The sequence below is a fragment of the Nannospalax galili genome, unplaced genomic scaffold, assembly GCF_000622305.1.
Source record: "Nannospalax galili isolate Female #2095 unplaced genomic scaffold, S.galili_v1.0 scaffold1357, whole genome shotgun sequence".
Lineage (NCBI taxonomy): Eukaryota > Metazoa > Chordata > Mammalia > Rodentia > Spalacidae > Nannospalax > Nannospalax galili.
The window spans coordinates 110,950-125,903 of NW_008339987.1; the positions used below are offsets into that span (position 1 = coordinate 110,950).

The following is a 14,954-nucleotide window of genomic DNA, read 5'->3' on the forward strand; positions in this document are numbered from 1 at the left end:
ACCAAACCAATAAATAATTTTCTGTTGTGTGCTATGTCTTAATAACTGATATTGTTATTTCCCTTTGAGCATTTTGTTATTTCAGAATGAGTTCACCTTTTCATTGACTACCTTTTATATATATAAATTTTTTTTTTTGGTCCTTTTGAGACAGGGTCTCCCTGGAGCCCCAGCTGTGCTGGAACTCACTATGTAGACCAGGCTGGCCTTGAACTCACAGAGATCTGCCTGCCTCTGCCTCCCAAGTGCTGGGATTAAAGGTGTGCGCCACCACACCTGGCACATTTTATATTTATTTTATAAAATTATACACGGGAGGTAGAAGCAGGCAGATTTCTACGAGTTCAAAGCCAGCCTGGTCTACAAAGTGAGTTTCAGGACAGCTGGAACTACAAGGAGACCCTGTCTCAATAAGACAAAAATAAATAAATAAATAAATAAATAAATAAATAAATAAATAAATAAATAAATAAAGCTGAGACAAAAAGTTAATAAGCAGGATTTATATATCACAATATACTAGATAAGTTCCAAATGAACAAAGAGGCCAGGCATGGTAGTGCATGCCTTTAAACCCAACACTCTGGAGGCCGTTCTCTGTGAGATTGAGGCCAGCCTGGTCTACACACCAAGTGTTCCAGGCTACAGGGAAACCCTGTCTCAAAACAAAGATTAAATATGAAAAAATGAAAACTAGGGCCAGTTAGATGGCTCAGTAGGTAAAAGAACCTGCTGTCATGCCTGATGACCTGAGATCAATCCTCAGGACCCATGTGGTGGAAGGAGAGAACTGATTTATTCAAGTTGCCCTCTGACCTCTACACATATGCTGTGGCACATGCACACCCATATACATATACACACAAAATTTTTAAATGTAGTAAAAATTGAGAATATGTATGTTTTGGGCTGTCAGTTGAGAAGGTCTGAAAGAAAGGTCACCTAACACTTAACACCACAATCTTGGTGTTCAGTATAATTCTCCAAAAAAGGGAATTGGGGCTCTCTTAAGAAATGGCTAGTTCTGGAGCTGGGGCAGTAAATATTTAAAATGAGCCTGGAGCATCTTAAAGTACCAGAAAGTAAAGACAATATAAAAATTAAACCAAAGCCAAAATCAAACCAACTGAAGAACCCAAGCACTGATGGGGGCACATTAAAAGGGCACCAGGGGGCTGGAGAGATGGCTCAATAGTTAAGAGCACTGGCTGCTCTTGTACAGGATCCGAGTTCGATTCCCAGCACCCACATGACAGCTAACAACCATCTAGAACTCCAGTTCTAGGGGAATCTGACATCCTCATGACATGGGTACACTTACATACATGTAGGCTATATACTCTTACACAGAAAATAAAAATAAAATATTTTTTTCCAGAGCCACCTAAAAGCTCTGAATGGCCAGAACTGAAACTAACTTGACCAAAACATGAAGCATTGCAAATTATCATAAAGTATATAAAGCGGCCACATGTCCATACCCATAGAGACAGAGGAAGGGCCAGAAACTCTCCCAAACACATGGATTCCAGATAGCTTCTGTACCTCTTTCATTGTCAAGGCCTCTTGAAGAGCCCAAGGCCCTACTGCATACTGTGACTTCCTCCCAGTGTGTGTGGCAGAGAAGGAGAGAGCAACTTCAGAGGGAAGAGACCTGACAGACATTACCTCAGCCAGGTGTAATCAAGGCCAACATCAGATAAATCATGTTGCTGGTCCACAGCCAAGGTGTGATGTGATGAAAGTGCCATTCTATATCCATGGTCTTCCTCAGAATGACCATAAATGTTATGTTTTATATTGAGAAACACACTGGAGAAATTCTAAAATCCCACAAAACACACAACCAATGCTCATCAAAACAGTCAAGGTCATCAGAACCAAGAAAAATTTGAAAAAACGGTCACAGCCCAGAGGAGCTTTAAAATACAGGACAGCTGAAGGTAATAATGTATCCTGGATGGATTCTGAGAAGGAGAAAGACTAGGTGAAAACTAAATAAACACAGGCTTCAGTTAACAATAAGGTATCAATGATGTTGAAACAAATGTGGCTCAGCAATATAATATGTTATTAATCAGAGGAAACTGCTAGCTCAGTGGAGGGGGGTGGGGCTTGTGGGAACTTATCACATCTCAATTTTTCTACAAATCTAAAACTGTTCTCAAACATAATGAATTACAAGATTGAAAATATGAAAGTACTAAGAATATGGGGGTATAGTGGTTAGCCTTTTTGAAACTCAACTGCAGAAAGCATTAAAGGAAGGAAGGAAGGAAGGAAGGAAGGAAGGAAGGAAGGAAGGAAGGAAGGAAAATGAATCTGGGCCCATGAAAATAAAAATGACAAACACACTTAGCATAAGAAAGATCAAAAGAGAAAGGGTTAAAGATGGGGGAAAGAGGCAAGGCTAACTCTGGGGAATCTGAAGAAAGGAATCGTAATCATAGTATGCTAATTGGGTCGACTACAAATACTATTTGCACAGTCATAATAATGTCAATAATGAATAGTGACTTATCTAAACAGAGAGGCACAGATATGCCAAGGATGTGGGAAGGTAGAGGAAAGAGTATGCTTTGAAAGGATGTAAGAGTTTTAAACCTTATCTCCCACAGCAAGAAATTAAGTAACAAATGACAAGGAAAGCCCAAATTGGGAAAAAATAAAATAAAATCAGAGCTAGCAGTAAAGCATATTATTTATAAAGAGAAGGAAAACACCAGGAGGGATGGTTAAGGGATAGATAGGGAAAGAAGCCATCTATGTTGAGAAGAGAAACTGAAGTGGGGAACTGGCAGAGCCTACTGTTTTCTACATGATTTAAAAAAATATATATTCTACTGATAAAACTAAAAATGAATGCAAATAAACAAAAACATAGAAAAGATAAAAGGCCTCCAGAGAGGGCATTTCTGAGGATAAGCTGCCCTGAGGTCACAGGCAGACCCTGTCAGCTTGGCCCCCACGGTGGAATGGAAACACTCCAAGGACCACACTTGCTTGGAGAAATCCAAGCAGCAGCCCCCACCAAGGTCAGTATTTTAGTTGCTTTTTTTTTTTTTTTTTCCTGCCACAGCACAAATCCTCCTCCACAGTGCCAGGAGTTTATGTGGCCATTGGTATCCCAGATCTTTCCAGTGCTCCCAGGACATCGAGTTGAACAGTCCCCCACCTCCCACCCCCATGACAGGGATAAGGAGGAAATCCCAGAGGTTGTGGAGGGGATCTTGCAAGGAGGTAAGAGATGGAGAAAGAGAAGGAGGCCAGCAGGATCAGCAAGGCCTCTGGAGGCAGACTGGGAAAGGCAGCAGAGCCTGTGCCCCTGGGCAGATGAGCACAGGGAAGAGGGTGAGCGTGACTGAGACCCCACATGCTGGCAGATGTCCCAGGTCTGCTCTGATGCAGACACTGGCATTTGCTGAAACCAAGTAATGAAAACTGAAATGTGGTGAGAAGCCTGATGAGGGAAAAACCACACTGAGGACCACAGAACAATGCTGGCCTTGGTGTGCACCCCACCTGACCTCCCTCCCCAAGGGCTGGCCAGGGAGAAGAGGTTCCTGATCAATCCTGGGAAGCTGCTTTTCAGCATTAGCACACAGCACTTTTCAACCATGAACGTTTTGTTTGGCATTAATAGCAATACCCCCTCTTGCTTTAGTTTTCATTTTCCTTTTTGTGCCAATAAAAAATATATTCTGTAAATACCAACTGGTTGGATTTTGCTATTTAAAAAAGCCCATCTGAGCCTTCTTGTCTCTGTAGTGGGATTTAACCCACACACATTCATTGTGATTTACTGATGTTTGATCTTGTTCTTGTTGGAGTCAATGTTTTTTGTTTGTTTGTTTTGTTTTGTTTTGTGTGTGTGTGTGTGTGTGTGTGTGTGTGTGTGTGTGTATGTGTGTGTGCGCGCGCGCTGGGGATTGAGCCCAGGCAAGCTCTCCACAGCTCTAGCTCTGGCCCTGGTCCCGTCAACTTCCTTCACATTTTCCTGTTTTTATATCTCTTCTTGATGGTTTCTTCTCATTCCCCCGTTGAATCACTAATGCTAGGCTGATCAATTTTGTTTCTTTTGTCTTCTACACTGGTTTAGAAGTTTTATTTCTGTTCTCTAGGGATTGCTCTTTTTTGGGGGTGGGGGGTCTTTTTGGGACAGGGTTTCCCTGTAGTCCCAGCTGTCCTGGAACTCACTATGTAGACCAAGCTGGCCTCGAACTCACAGAGATCCACCTGCCTCTGCCTCCCAAGTGCTGGGATTAAAGGCATGTACAACCACGCCCGACTAGGGAGTGCTCTTTTAAATATTTTATTTATTTTTTATGTGTATGCATGTATTGCCTGCATGTAGGTAAGTGCTCCCGTGTCGTGCAATGCCCGCGGAGGACAGAAGAGGCTGTCAGATCCCTTGGAACTGGGGTTACGGACAGTTGTTAGCTGCCGTGTGGGTTCTGGGATTCGAACCCAGGTCTTCTGCAAGAACAGCCAGGGTTCTTAACCACTGAGCCATCTCTCCAGCCCCAGGATTGCTCTTTTAAGAGACACATCAGAACCTCTGCTTACAAGGCTACTCCGGGGCTAGAAGATAGCTCAGCCAGTAAAGCACTTGCCATGCCAAGCATGATGACTCGAGTTCAATCCCTGGATCCCACGTAAAAAAGCTAGACGCAGCCACACAAACTTGTAATTATAGTATCAGGGAGGCAGAGACAGGCTGGGGCTTGATAGGCAGCCAGCCTAAACTACTTAGCCAGTTTCAGTGAGAGACACTGTTTTAAAAAAAAAATGATGGCACCTGAGGAATGATACCTGAAGCTATCCTCTGGTTTCTACACACACAAAGGCACGCATGTGCATAGGCCATACACACACACACACACACACATACACACAAACCTGTGGAAATAGTTGGTGATGGTTGCTCAGCATGAATATAAGCATATTGAGATTGCCACTGAGCAAGACACTTACTAATGTTTTAAATATGCTACATATATTTGCCACAGCCCCCAACTCATCTTCTTGGGTCCCTCTGAGTAAAGGACTAGTCACCTTAAACTTGCTATGTAGCTGAGGATGACCTTGAACTTCTGTTCCTTCTACCTCCCTTTCCCTAGTGCTGGGATTACAAGCATTGGCCACTATATCCAGGTTATGTGGTGTTGGAGACTGAGCCTAGGGCTTTGCACATACTAGGCAAGTACTCTACTAATTGAAACTACATCACTAGCCCTTATACCACAGTCTGGGGGCGGCAATAACTCCTGCTTAGCAAATGAGTCCCTGGGTTCCATCCCCAGCACTGCAAATCGTGAATAAATAAATAGATTTAGAAAAGTGAATGTGCATAGCTTTTGGGGGTGGCTTGGCTCCTGGCTAGCCCCCATGCTGAGGAAAGGCTCTCCCCTGGCGGGACACCTGGGAAAACCCTTGGTTTTCTATCCCCCGGCCTGGTTCTGGTCAAGCCCAGGCCTACTCTAGCCATTGCCTCTGGTCTCCCTTTCCTCCCCCAACCCTCTCTGCTGACACTATTGTAAATATGAGCAGCTATCCATGAACCACCTGTTGGCTTTCTGGACCCTTCTTACCTCTGTTTTCTGTCCTCAGTTTTAGTGCCTCGGCTTTTGTCTTGTTCTCTCTACAAAGAAGAGCTGCATCACAGCAAGCACATAGCTATATCCATTCTGTTCCTATAGCTTGTTCTCTCCAACAAGGTCTCTCATGTGTCTATCAAATAATCCTTGTGTAATGCTTCTAAGAACCAGCACAGCTATGGCCACTCAGATTCCTTCCCTGTTTCTCAGGTGCCCAGCCTGTTGCTTGCCTTATTTTATATCATTTGGCTCATGAGAAACCTCTATAAGGAAGGTGTATTATTACTTTTAAGTTACTCATGAGGAAAAAGAAGCACAGAGAGGTGAAATGCCTTAGCCAAAGTCATACAGCTTATAGGTAGTAGAGCTAATGGAAATCTGCATTCAAGGTGAAGTGGAATGGAGTGCTGGCTGGGAGAAGTGCCAGTCCCTGCTCCACGCTGACTTGCTTTCCAGGCTAAGAGGGCCAATCATTTGGAGACTCCAAGTGAGCCCACAGGTCCCAGGTGTGTACCCTTAGAGGAGGTGGGTCTACCCCAACCACCCATCCCCCAGGACTCAGAGAATACTCTGGGCCAGGGCAGAAGGGACCAGAGGGAGGCAGAGGTTAATGGAGGCAAGAAAGGGCCTCCAGAAGGTTGGGGTGAACAGTGGAGCTTCCCTTCCCCCTCCTTCACACTACCAGGAGAAGAGTAAAACCATTAGGAGACATAAGCAGCGCTCCAGGAACTGGAGAGGGGAAGGAGGAAAGGTGTAGGTAGTCTTCCCTCTGGTCAAAACAGTTGGGATGTGGGGACCAAAGAGTGCTCAGGATGAAGAGTCCTCAGCTCAGTTTCTGTGCAATGGAGTCCACATGGGGGAGGAGCATGGTGACCCTGCTTCCACATTTGACTTCTATAATGGGGTCTCCCTTCAAACACTGCATCTCAGGACAACAAAGACACTGAATTTGCACAAGGACCTGTATAGGCTCTGAGGCAGTCATAAATGGAGGGTGATGCCCATTAGTAACCTCCTCCCCTCACAAGGTTCCTCTTCCTCTTCCTTCTTTTCCTTCTTTTAAAGGCAGTTCCAAGGTCCCAGGTCAAACAAAGCCCTCAACCATATTGGTACCCTCTGTTCCCCACTAGAACATCCTTGCCTAGATAGCACGTGGACAGATAGGGCTTGGCGCATTGATGGGTAGACAGGTTTGGGCATGGAAAGGATATGGATTTTTATTCATTTTAGTGTCAGTTTAGTCAGAGCTCTTTGCTTGTTTGTTTGCTTGCTTGATTTGATCTTTTTGAGACAGTGTCTCCCTGTAGCCACAGCTGGCCTGGAACTCACTATATAGACCAGGCTGGCCTTGAACTCATAGAGATCCACCTACCCAATGCCTCCCGAGTGCTGGGATTAAAGGTGTGTGTCACCATGCCTGGCTTAAGTCAGTGCTTCTGAACCTGGCCATCTAATGTATAGAATGAGGATGATATGCAAGCCTGTACAGTCCTTTGTGTAAAGGGTCAAGTATATAACACACCAGACACAGAGCAGGTACCCAATCAACAGTCCCTCTGCCCAAATCAGCACATAGCCACTTATACTCACCCTCCTCTGTAGGTCCCAGAGAGCTGACTTAAGTTTTATTTGTCTTACACTGAGCTGAGGAGTCACATTGGCAGGGGCATGGCTATGTGCCTGGTTCATAGAACAGAAAAGGATGGATGGATGGATGGATGGATGGATGGATGGATGGATGGATGGATAGATGGACCGATGGATGGATGGATGGATGGATGGAGGGATGGAAGGATGTGTGAATGAGCAAATGAATGGATGATAAGACAACTCAACAACTACTTTAAGTGACAGGAAGAAATTTCATGACTTAGATGGTGAAGAGATTCAGAATAAGGGAATCTGCAGCACAAAAGGTGAAGCAGCCAACTCTTTCCATCTGGCAGTCTGAGACAAAGCTATCAAGGTGCTCATGGGGGAGGGTCCTCAGTGAGGGGATGGTGTGATGTTTATTACTATGTTCTTGCTTTGGGCCTTTCTTTTTTTATTTATTATTTTTATTTTATGTGTATGCATGTATTGCCTGCATGTAGGTAAGTGCACCTGTGTCATGCAATGCCCGGGGAGGACAGAAGAGGCTGTCAGATCCCCTGGAACTGGAGTTACGGACAGTTGTTAGCTGCCATGTGGGTGCTGGGACTCGAACCCAGGTCTTCTGCAAAAACAGTCAGTGTTCTTAACCACTAAGCCATCTCTCCAGCCCCTGGGCCTTTCTTTTTTCTTCTTTTGGTTACTGATCTTGTAAAGATTTTTTTTAACATGTAAGAGGCCAGAAGAGGGCATTGGATCCTCTGGAACTGGAGTTATGGACAGTTGTTAGCTGCCATGTGGGTACTGGGAATCAAACCCAGGTCCTGTGCAAGAATAGCCCATGCTAAGAGCACCTGTTGCAGAGAACCCTGGTTTGGTTTCCAGCACCCACATGGCAGCTCACAACTACCTGTTACTCCGGTTCCTGGGAATCTGATGCCCTCTTCTGGCCTCCAGAGGCTCACATGGTGTAGGCAATACACTCATACACATAAAATAAAATAAATAAAATACAAAAAAATACAAGTGCTTTTAACCCCCAAGTCATCTCTCCAGCCACAGTTACTGATTTTCTATCGAGACTGTGTGTTATTTAATTGCAACAACAAAAACAAAAAATGGTGAAAGAAAACCAAACAAGTGGTTCTGTGAAGAAGAGACAGAATGCAGTTCTCCTGTGCCTTGCACCCATCCTGGAAAGGGACTTGGAAACTTGGCAGCTTGGTGAGCACCTCTGGGCCAACTCAGTGCAGCCTACACCCTGGGACTGTATCTTCTAGAATTCTCTCAGCTGTTTGAGAGCCCACATCTCATGTACCCTCATACCTGATCTCTTCTAAGAAGATGAATTTATCATCTGACAATGGAATCTGCCTTCAGTTCTACAACTCTAGAAGAGAGTTCACAAATAAACAAAATCCTCTTTTTCATTTTGAGCCTAGGTTGGCCTTGAACTAGAGATCTTCCTGTGTGGTCCACTACACCTAGCAGGAAAAGAAATCTCTTTTGTTCACTATCCCCTGTATTTTCAGTTTGTGGTGGCCATTTCAATGACAACTCCTGGGGTCTTGGTCCAGGGAGACGTCCCTGTGGAGGGCAGAGTTTAACGCCATACCATCTTGTATATCAAGGACACAAAAAAATATTTACTGTACTGAACCAGACCTCAAGAAGAATATCTTTGTTTGTGGAATATTATTACTTTCTTTTGGCGTGTGGGAAATAATCAGGCACAACCTCTGAGGTGAGATTTTCCTAATTCCTAGTATCTACATGGAGAAGGATGAAATTCCCTGAATACAAACAAGGCTCTGCGCAGCCAGAAGAAAACCCCACACCCTTCTTCACTGCTTGATCAGAGCAAGGGGAGGGCATGCGGGCACCCTACCTTCCCACTGTCTCCTGGACATGCAATGTTGGAAAAACCTGAAAGGCCTCCTGGGCTGCTGCTTCTCCAAAGTATTTGTTTACACTGACATCTATCCTGGTGCCCAGTTATTGTAGACCTGCGTTTGCATTCCACATGGCTTGCGTTTGCAACTTGCAAACTACAGGTATCTGCTGTTGGTACTTTGTGGTCAGAGTAATGGAACTAAGCTTTGTTTTAGGATGTGGGATGTGACAAGGCAGAACCTGGATGAAAAGACATTTGCCTGACCCAAGTCCTGCTCTGCCCTCAGTGTAGAAGAAAGAGGCTACTGATGCAAGATATGCACCTTCAGTTCCAATTCAAGCTGAAGAATCAAAGACTTCTGGTCCTTGGACCCTCCTCACTGCTGCAGATAAACAATCAAGTGTGCAGTGTGATTTCTAGTTTTGTCATATGCCAGCCATAAAGCAGGGACAATGGCAACACCTTACTACCTGAGAGGGGTGAGGCCTTGGAGCTCCTTGCTGTGTGGGGGCGGGGGGCTGGAGATTGACAAGGGGAAAGCCCAAGGCCAGGCAGGATACTGTTTCCCCTGCCAGGTGTGCAAGGAGGGTTTTCCCTTTGATCTCCCACTACACACAAGGGACGCTGGCTATTCTCAGAGGCCTCTCCACTATCAGTCCCAACTGCAGCCAGACTGCCAGACCACTAGTGGACAATGACTCTCGCAGTCATCTCTTATTGTGGGAATAGTGTAAGCCTTGCCAGGACAATCTGTCCATCTCATTTCATGAGCTTTGTTTTGGTCAGATACTCACCATGTGTTCATATGCTGCTAGGAGTTTGAGTTTCCCCTTTTCCATCAACTGCAGAACTCTTCACATTCTGTTCCAGCATGCCAGCCTCTGTAAGGTTCTTACAGGCCCTATCCTCCCTTAACCATAGGGCCTTTGCACAAGCTCCTCCCATAGTCTGGAAATTCTCTTCCTTTCATATCCAACCTCAACTGAGGCATCCTTTTCTGTGGCAAGCCTTCCCTGACCTCTGCCACAGACCTTCAACTGGATACCTGAGTACCCATAAACCATGTGTCCTCATGTCCTCAATATTTACAGCTACCTGCTAGGCATAGTGTCTTCTGTCTCCCACTGGTGAGAAGACATACTCAGGAGATTGCTGCTTGCTCACCCCTAGAACCTGCCTCACAGAAAAGGCTCTATCTATTATCTGTGAGTAATGGAGTACCTGTTAAGGCGCTCAACCGATAGTGTTAATTCCCCTCTTTCTACCAACACAAAGAAAATTATGGTAAGATTTTAATGTTGAATCAAATCTAACAGGATCTGCAAAGGAGGGGTTACATCTGCACCACACTGACCACCAGTGCCCTAGCAGTGACCCAGATCCAGTTGCCTGTCCTAGGAGAGAAAAGGCCACAGAGCTATGCTCTTAGCTGTTGTGTGAATCTGTGCCTGGCTCTTAGTAGTGACAGATGAGTTCGGTGATAAGTGTATGTGAGAAGTGACAGTGTAGATGGTCATAGGGAAAGAAAGGACACGAGTCCTCCTCAGTGGTCATCAGAATACAGTAGGGTTGAGATTCCCTAAGTACTACAAGAGCAATACCCTGATACTGCCATTCCCATAGCAGAAACAACACTCAGTCTGCTTTTCCCCAATACCATGACCCCAACACTGTGACTTTGACGCAACCATCACAGGACTGAGAGACACAGGTGCAAGAGACTGGCCTCCCAGAGCAAAGCTGGCACCCTTCAACCTCCAGGGACAGGGCATGGTGTTGGGGGATAGGCACAGCTCTGCACATCAAGCCAACCAGCCTAAATGTTCAAAGTGGGCAGCCCAGGCGCAGCTGCTCTATGGGCTTGCCCTGCCACATCACCATGAAGCCAGTCATAAGGCTCCCTGCCTACCTACCCCCTCACACACATGCTCACATTGACAAGGAGGCTAGCAGAGCAAGACAGCATGCACAAAGAGTTCTGACCTTGTTTCCATTTGGGGTGCAAGAGCCCATTCCCCTAGTTAAACCTCAGAGACCTGATGGGTTCATATGTCACCAGAGGTTGGGGAATTCTAGCAGCATCAGAGAGAGAGAGAGGACAGAACTCACCCAGGTCTTTGAAAGACAGGCTACTTGCTTAGCAAGGGGTTAGAAGGTGGACTGTGTCAGGAGACCCAAGGGGAGGGGTTATTTTCATAGCCTGTTTCCATGGTGCCTGACAGCCCTTGGCAAACTGCAGCTGGGAATCTTGGACAGCCAGGGGGCCCCAAGGCCTTATCTACCCTGGGCTACCCTCCAGGGCCCATCCTCTTGGACTGTCTGGGACCCAAGAGTAACAGAGGCCACAGGCAAGCAGCCAGTGCCCCTCTCTCACTTCCTTGGGTAAAGGAAGCTAGTGGTACAGCAGACAGAGAGGACCTGAGAGTCAAGTTCTGTGGCTCTGGGGAGCCCCTCCCTTGCTGGAGACCTTGGGGGAAATCCTGGTAAGGCTTCCAGGTTCCAGAAGACCCTCCCAGGAGGAGCATGCTCCCTACTCTTCTCTGCTGGCTGCAAGGCCAGATGACCAGATAAGGACCCTTTTGATTTTCCCATTTACACAGGCTAAGGCCCCCAGTCCTGGAAAGACTCAACCACAGCCAGGCAAGAACAGCCTCCTCCTCTCTGGCAGAGGGAACAGGCCCCTTACCTGCTCCTGGGAGTTCATCACTCGTAGCTTCATCTGCTTCAAGTAGGTGGAGGTGAGGGGCATGTTGTAGTCAATAATCCCAGAGACCAGAGGAGATGGAGGTTCGTTTTCTACAGGAAGAACAAAAAGGAAACCTGTTCAGTCTATGCTGGGGGCTGCCACCCCTGTGGAGAAATCCACACTAAGCTGTGGAGGAGGGCACTGCTTCTGAGAAGGGGCAGATCAAGGGCTACTCGCTGATCAACTGCCCACCATACATACGTGGTAGGTATATGGTGTGCAAAAGTAGGCTTCATAGTGTTGGAAATGCTTGCCAGTTAGGTGCCAGTGACTAATAAGAGAAGTCACATGTTCCAAAAATGTAAGACTGAGCTGTTTTGTAAAAAATAAAAAAGGTCTGGTAACTTACGGCCCTTGCCCCCAAATGGTGACAGCCATGTGGCTGGGCAGTAGCCACTTCTTATAGGCAGGACATTTGAGCTGCTTTGTCACAGTCCCTCCCACTTCTTATCACAAGGCACACCTTTGCTCACTTAGGCTACCTGCCAGGACCCCAACCCTGGCCAAAGTCAGCTCTCTTCCTGGTAAGCACATGTCTCTGCCTCTACCCCACCCCAGCACCAGCCCCACAGTGTCCCCCCACCAAGCACCCCCGGGGACCATATGGCTAGCAGATCTGAGCCAGGCCTCCAGTGCTTGCCACTCTCCCAAATCTTGGTGCCTCCTAATCCCATGCAGAGGAGGATCCTTTCTCTTGTTTATTGCTCTGTTGTCCTGAAAATCAAAGCCATACATGTTCTTTTTGTAGAAAATCTGCAATGTGCAGAAAGATGTGAAGAAAAAATTTAAAAACTGTAAGTGCACCAAGCAGTTTGGCATATGCTTCTATTTTTTTCCCTGTGTCTTTTCTTTACATATTTTATATCATAGTGCATAAGGAAAATTATAGTTTGCTTTTCTCCCAAAAAAAAGGTGTTTGGGGACTGGAGAGATGGCTCGGCAGTTAAGAGCACTGACTGATTTTGCAGAGGACCCAGGTTCGATTCCCAGCACCTACATGGCATCTACGAACTGTCCTTAACCCCAGTTCCAGGGGAATCCAAAGCCCTCTTCTGACCTCCACGGCATTGTATGACACAAGTGCACTCACATACATGCAGGCAATACACTTATACACATAAAATATATTTTTTAAAAGGCTTTATTTACTTATTTATTTCTGTTTTTGAGACAGAGACTTGCTTTGTAAGTAGTCCAGGCTGGCCTTGAACTCATGACCTTCCTGCCTTAGCCTCCTGAGCACTATAGGTATTTTTTTCCCCTAAATATTTTGTCTTATTTTCCTTCTCTACCATAACTCCTGTTTTACTTTGCAAATATAGTTTTATAGCTGTGTAGTATATGGCCACAATTTACCTAAGTTATCCCCTTATGATTGGTTAGAGCTATGAGAGCTATTATAAACAATGTCTCTCTGCATAAATATTTGTCTGTATTTTTTTTTTTTTTTTTTTTTTTAGACAGGGTCTCCCTGTAGCCCCAGCTGGCCTGGAACTCACTATGTAGACCAGTGCTGGGACTAAAGGCGTGTGCCACCACACCCATCTGGTCTGTATTTCTATTTCCCATCATCGAACTGATTCTAAGAGATGGGATTTATGGAAAGTAGGGATAACTCCTGAATCTTTGGTCAAGTTGCCTAGGAGATAGTCCTGGCCACCTGTTCTCTATCTTTCTGTCCCCACAGTCTTCTGGGCAGGTTGATTTTACCCCAGACTTTTCATCAAAAGATTCCTCTGTTTCAAAGGGATAGGATCTGATTCAAGTGAGGAGAAATAGGAATAACTTCTCCAGTAGGCAAAGCCTGTCCTCTCTATCACCACCACAGCCAGGAGACAAGCTGTGGGAGAGGCAGGTAACAGGGCTAAGGTGAAGGAAATGCAGAGGCAGTCACAGAGTGATTTGCTCCACCTGCCCTTCAGAGCCAGGGCCCAAACCAAAGAGGCCTCTGCACCCATGCAACACTGTGCCAAGCAGAAGAAGCCACCGAGGACAAATACTTGCCTGAAATACAGCTGTGAATATGATGGAGTCTTCAAAATGGTTCAATGAAGCTGGGCGTGATGGCGCATGCCTTTAGTCCCAGTACTTGGGAGGCAGAGGCAGGTGAATATCTGTGAGTTTAAGGCCAGCCTGGGCTACATAATGAGTTCCAGGTCAGCTGTGGCTACAGGGAAAGCCTGTCTCAAAAAAAAGGAACAAGGGCAGAAAGAATACTAATGCATTGCTCAACTCTTATCAGCAAAGCTTCCTCATACAACAGAGGGTGATGAACACAAAAGGCCACGACTGGCCAAAGTGTAGAGAAGAATCTGCAGAGTGTGGATCCCTGGACAGGACTCCTATATTAAACTTTACCCACCCAGGGTAAACTTTACCCATCAGGGACCATTGCAGAAGAAGGGGTGGAAAGATTATAAGAGCCAGGGGAGGAGGTACATGACCATAAGGAAACAGAGTCTTAGAGGTTCCTGGGACCTTGCTCATATGAACTTATAGCAATGCTGTCAGAATGCACAAGACCCGTGCAAACTCAATCAGACAAAATTGCAGCATAGAACTGGGGAAATGGGCAGCAGGCCTCCAACCCTAGCAAAGAACTACTGGCAGCTGATTACTGCTGGGTGAGGGGAGAGTTTATCTTCTTTAAGGGAAGAGACTCTAGACAGACTGCCTAGACCCCAGTGAATAAACCTGCACTGAGGGACACGTGGGTACACTAACTTGACTCAATAGGCCTTAACATATATGACAGAAAGCATGTAATCCAGTGGGGGAGGGGGGTACAAGGGGTATGGATGGGGGAGGGGGTATAAAGATAATTAAGATGTTTTATGTGAAATGCCCAAAAATTCAATAAAAATATATATAGGGGAAAAAAAAGAAAAAAGTGTTCAATGAAACATTACTAAAATGGTAAATTTTCTAAGTATTTTAACTACAAGCTTAAAAAAAGGAGAGAAAGGCTCTAAAACATGGGGGCAAGGTCTCCCAAAGAGGAAAAGCGGCACTATCATGTGGTCAGGGTAGGAAAAGCCCTGAAGAGAACGGGAACCAGACCAGACCGAGCCCAATGCTCCAGGGGAGAATGAGACTGCTTGATAAGGTTTTACCAGTTTCATAAAAA

The 14,954-nt window shown here is 45.7% G+C and overlaps 1 protein-coding gene across 1 annotated transcript in view; it reads right to left on the reverse strand.

Annotated features, from left to right (window-relative positions):
- The window catches only part of Nol4l (nucleolar protein 4 like), a 127,472-nt gene that overhangs the window by 52,570 nt on the left and 59,948 nt on the right, over positions 1 to 14,954 (reverse strand). Inside the window, exon 4 of the mRNA XM_008834826.3 lies at positions 11,768 to 11,877. Within this exon, the coding sequence (XP_008833048.1) occupies positions 11,768 to 11,877 (110 nt within the window). The remainder of the gene's footprint in view (positions 1 to 11,767; positions 11,878 to 14,954) is intronic.